Below are 5,565 nucleotides of genomic sequence, written 5' to 3' on the forward strand. Positions count from 1 at the left end.
ATTTTTTGTGCCAGTCTGAGATATGGCTTTTTCTTGGCAGTCCTGCCATGAAGTCCAGCATCCTGAAGTCACCGCTTCACTGTTGATACTGACACTGGTGTTTGACGGCTACTATTTAGTGCAGCTGCCAGGTGACGACCTTAAACTACACACTCTCAGATATTTGTCGTCTTGTACAGTGTGCTGTGCAGCGTTTTTCTGTCCTTGTTAGACCCAGTTTGTGCTGCTCTCCGAAGGGAATAGTTAACAGCATGGTAAGAGATTTTAGTTTTAGTTTAGATTTTTAGATGGCTTTTCTAATCATCTATTAGCCTTATAAAATGATGAACTTGGATGAGCAGCCATACCAGGAGATTGATGCAGAGGACTGACAGTTGTTGATAATAGGCCTCTATGCAAAAATGTACATCCTTCTTTGAAAATTAATTTTAATTGTTTGTGAAATGGGCGGCACGGCGGTCGAGTGCTTAGCGCACAGACCTCACAGCTAGGAGACCAGGGTTCAATTCCACCCTCGGCCATCTCTGTGTGGAGTTTGCATGTTCTCCCCGTGCATGCGTGGGTTTTCTCCGGGTACTCCGGTTTCCTCCCACATTCCAAAAACATGCTAGGTTAATTGGCCACTCCAAATTGTCCATAGGTATGAATGTGAGTGTGAATGGTTGTTTGTCTATATGTGCCCTGTGATTGGCTGGCCACCAGTCCAGGGTGTACCTCGCCTCTCGCCCGAAGACAGCTGGGATAGGCTCCAGCACCCCCGCGACCTTTGTGAGGATAAGTGGTAGAAAATGAATGAATGAATGTGAAATGGATACAAATGTTTGTGAAATGGAAAACATTTTGAAATGTGTGAAAATTTGTTTTTCTTTGGAAAACAAAGACATTTGCAAGGGATCCCAAACTTTTGAGCGGTATAGTGTATGTATCGGATTCTTTTGGTTTTAAACTTTCTTTTAGTATCAGCATTGGCCCCAAAAATCCTGTATCGGTCTTGCTCTATTTCTAATTACATGGTGCTTTTTTGGTCTTACATGGTGCTAAGTAGAACTGCACTTTTAAGATGAGCGGAATTTCAATGAAGCATTTTTTTGGTACTGAAAATGATCAAACCATAACACAAATCTATCAAACCGAATGAACCGTAAATTGTGTGTGTGTGTGTGTGTGTGTGTGTGTGTGAATACAATATGCATAAATGACAATCAATGATTTAATGGCGGCTGGGACGCTCAGATATCCAATGGTGACCCTGTAGAAGACAATTGCAACCAGGAGTCTCCAAACTGGGGGTGGAGGGGGTAGGGGGGGTACTTTTTGATACTTTTCGGTTGAACTTCATTCACATCATTACAGGAGCAAGCAGATGGGGTAGCCACGCCAAAAGCGCTTGGAGCTCATGTGTCATGCCTGTTCAGAAAAAGCTGCGTCAAAAGAAATCTGTGTGTGTGTGTTATTGATGATAAACGAATGGATGCTGGTGTTTGCAGGCGGGGTTGGAAGGATGGAAGGATGGAAGGATGGGGGTAGGGGCTGGGGGGTGGGGGGTGGACTTGGGTGCCATCTGGTCGCCGTGGCGCGTGCTGCGCGCGTGGTTCCCCTGAGTGCTGTGGCATCTGATGGTTTGACTTACATCTTCGGTTACAAGTATAAGGACGCACTTGGAAAGTAGTACTAAAGTACTAGTAAAGTACCCTAATATACACTTTCAATGAACCATCATTTATTCGACATTATTCTGTAAGATTGTGTCTTTTTGTTTCTGCAAATGCATGTCCACCCTTTTATTTCAACCCCCACCTCCCCCAGCATGCAGCAAACACACATACGTAAGTATAAGGCAGAGACTCCACCCCCTCCGGCTATAGAAAGCGTATAAAACCTCATATGCAAAAAAAAAAAAAAATGTAAGAGCAGATGTTATTTTAAAGTAGCGTGGCTTGGGTTTACTAAAGCTGTGACGTGGATTGGAACAGGACTCATCTTTCTCCATGCAGACAAATTATAATGATTCTATAATAACCTATAATATGTGCTTATTAATTAATAAAACATTGTAGAAATATATATGTATGATCAAGCATCTTATATAGAGTGACACCCCATCACCAGAATGTGTTTATATATACATATATGTGTGTGTATCTATATATATATATGTATATATAATCTAATTATGTTTATTTTATATTGTCTTTTTTTCTTGTTGCTTCATTTTCAACACGAAGACTGCGTAAATACGCAAAGATATACGCAAAATAGGCTTCTGTGTGCGTCATTACGCACCACTACTACAGTGCATTCACCTCCTCTCCTTCGCATATAAAGCAACATATTGCAATTCTATATATTAAACATTTTACAGCGAGTTATAAATATGTATAATTGTTTGCAGGGTGTGTATTGGGGCATTACGCACAGCGTCTGGGTATGGATTATGTTTCTTTCTTTCTTTGTTTTTTTTTTTTTGCCTATCATAACCCAGACACGCACGCTTGGATTTAAAAAAAAGACAGATGGTTACCTTTTCAAACAACGCGATGCTTTTTTTCAGTTGTTGTCGTCGTGGAATAAGTGGACAGTCAAATCGTTTGGCGGTGGCTTGGGGGCGTAGCCGTGACGCACGGGTACGGACGCCGTGGATGCGTATATAAACGGAAGCCTGCGGCCGTTGGAGTCACATCTTCTCCTGCATCTATCCAGGACACATCCCCAGTACTCACTACGAAGAAAATGTCCCCGAACTTGACTTGTGAGGCTATGCGCGCCTCTTTTTCCACGAGGCTCACTGTGGCCAAAAGGAAAGAAGCTTTTGAGTTTAGGAAGGTGAGTTACGGGCTGTTTTTTGTTACTTCTTCTCATACAAATGTGCTTAGATGATGCGTTTAATGTCCAACTAGATGCTAAACTGTGTTTGTTCTTTGCAGACGATGAAACCTTTGGTGGAAAAAAGACGGCGCGCTCGTATTAACAACAGCCTGAACCACCTGAAAGACCTGATTCTCCCTCTCACTGGCAAAGATGTAAGTTCCCCCCTCCCCCGTTTTTGGTTAATATTGAGAAAATTTCAAGCGTAAAAACAGAAGTTTGACGTTGGCTCTTTTTTTTTTACTATTCACAGAAATCCCGTTACTCCAAGCTGGAGAAGGCAGACATCCTTGAAATGACTGTGAGGTTCCTCAGTGACATCCCGCCTGGCCACAACAAAAGTGAGTACTGCTTTGTTAAGATGTTCATAAATATGTTTTATTCTATTTTAACAAACACTAACGGACACATTTCACAATCTTTTAGATGACACAGACAGCTACAAAGAAGGCTACAAAGCATGCCTCCAGCGAGTCTCGGCCCTCCTTCCCAAAACCTCTCTAGACCAGGAAGCTTCCCAGCGGGTGTCGGACTTCATCAAGCGGTCCATGTCAGCCACAGCGAGTCGGTCTTGCCTCAGCTGTTGCGCCCAGACCTCCGCGGGGTTTCCTCACATCCAGCAGAAGCTCCTGAGTCTCAAGTCCCGCCTTGGCTGGAAACTGGAGGGCTGGCAGAGGAGCCCGACAGCGGCGCTCGCTTCCAGCGGGGCTCGGGACGCACCGCAGCACGACAGCGCCACCGTGTGGAGACCCTGGTAGATTATTCACTAGTGGCTCCAAGACAAGTCAGCGGTGAAGTGTTTTTAAAGCATGTTATTTGGACATGTTAGCTTGTACAAATGTAAGATTTACCTGTTAAATCGCAGCAGCATGAGTATTGTATACTTCCATTTTGCGTACGCGTCAGTTGTCCCGTATTAAGTTGACAAATCTAGACAGTCGTATATTTTTTCAAATCCGCATGTATGTATTACGTCAAATGTTTGGCCTTCGTTGAGGACCGAATGACTAAGGGCTATTGAAACAGCCCTGTAAGACCCTGGGGGTCGCCATTTATGAATTTGCACTCTTGGACTTCAGTGTTTCTGAATCCGTGCAGATTGACTTTGTGGACATATTGTGTGTCACTGCAAGTATCTCTCTTGGGATGTGTTCATTTTTTTGCTATTTGCAGCAAATGTTGTATTTTTGTTATATAAAAAAAACACAAATAAAACTGCAATGCGGTATATATTGTGTGCTTGGTCCCTTCTTTTAAATTGTAAACTATTTTGAGTATTCCCTGATCCTATCTAAATATGTTGAAAACACTTAAAGGGTTAGATGAGTGGTCTTCAAATTGTGGCACATGCAGTGTGCCTGTCCTAAGAGAACATCATACTGTCTGTGCCTCCCCAATTCCTAGAAAAACTGAATTTATGGAGCATATTTTGTGTGGTTAGCACGCAGACCTCACAGCTATAGGAGACCCCAGTTCAATCCCACCCTCGGCCATCTCTGTGTGGAGTTTGGTTTTCTCCGGGTACTCCGGTTTCCTCCCACATTCCAAAAACATGCTAGGTTAATTGGCGACTCCAAATTGTCCATAGGTATGAATGTGAGTGTGAATGGTTGTTTGTCTATATGTGCCCTGTGATTGGCTGGCGACCAGTCCAGGGTGTACCCCGCCTCTCGCCCAAAGACAGCTGGGATAGGCTCCAGCACCCCTGGGACGCTCGTGAGGATAAGTGGTAGAAAATGAATGAATGAAATCAAAAGTGAGTTGAGATTACTTGAGTTCTATTGTTGATATAACAAAAATATTTGTTTATTTGACCTAATAAAGAAAGTTCCCAAAACAAAGCGATAAGTTTAAGTTGGAGAAACTTCGTTGTGTGTTGAAATTACCTGAAATAATTTGCTAGATTTAATCAAAATTTTAAGGCCGCGAGATCACAATTTTTTAAGTTGAGTCAACTGGGGCATGGAGACACACCTGTGGCAGATGGCTATTATGCCTACTTTAGCCAGGGTTTTCAGCATATGCCAGTGTGTTGACGTCTCGTCCCCGCTGATTGGATGCATACTTCCGAGTTGTGTTCACGGCCCTCCGTTGGAAGTAGGGTCTCCGTTCAATTCTGGCGTCTTCGTGTCTCTTCTGACCCACTGCCAATGTTTTGTGCTGGCGTTATGGTATGTCTTTGGCCTTTTTACGGGCATCTTGCTACACCTTATGTTTGAAACCTTCTCTTTCTTGGACCTAATTTTTGGTGGAACGTTTTTCGTAGCATCTGTTTTTTTTTTTTTGCTATTAAGGCTTCAATAAAGACTGTTTGTTCAGCAAATACGTCTGTCATCTTGGTTCCAACATGCACCAAACTAACATCAGTGCCGCAGGCTGATTGCCTAGACCGAATTAAGCAAGTGATTCGTGCAAAAGGAGCCTCAACCAAGTCGGGGGAAAAACAGTGTTGGAAACAACTAATACAATTTTAACTTCAATATTTTATAGTAATTGCAGTTTATTGTATTTTTAAATTGATACCTCTTTCAGTGTCAAAAACTGATCATTTGATTGTGATGATGTACCTAAAATCGTGTCCAGTGCATGTATTTCCTTGTTATTCATGTGACAAAGGCATGATAAACGCCATAAAATCAACTGTTTGTGTGCTGGACCCATCCTACCGACGCGGTCTCTGCTTCCCTCTTGTGGTCAGTA

General features: G+C 42.8%; 1 protein-coding gene across 1 annotated transcript; it reads left to right on the top strand.

The window, feature by feature from the left end:
- The first annotated feature begins 2,713 nt into the window (after positions 1 to 2,713).
- On the top strand, positions 2,714 to 3,734 carry LOC131137072 (transcription factor HES-2-like). The gene is made up of 4 exons (XM_058084597.1): positions 2,714 to 2,823; positions 2,925 to 3,020; positions 3,119 to 3,206; positions 3,292 to 3,734. The coding sequence occupies exons 1-4, from the start codon at positions 2,731 to 2,733 to the stop codon at positions 3,621 to 3,623; spliced, it is 609 nt and encodes a 202-aa protein (XP_057940580.1). The 5' UTR covers positions 2,714 to 2,730; the 3' UTR covers positions 3,624 to 3,734.
- The last annotated feature ends 1,831 nt before the right edge of the window (positions 3,735 to 5,565 follow it).

The sequence above is a fragment of the Doryrhamphus excisus genome, chromosome 10 (assembly GCF_030265055.1).
Source record: "Doryrhamphus excisus isolate RoL2022-K1 chromosome 10, RoL_Dexc_1.0, whole genome shotgun sequence".
Lineage (NCBI taxonomy): Eukaryota > Metazoa > Chordata > Actinopteri > Syngnathiformes > Syngnathidae > Doryrhamphus > Doryrhamphus excisus.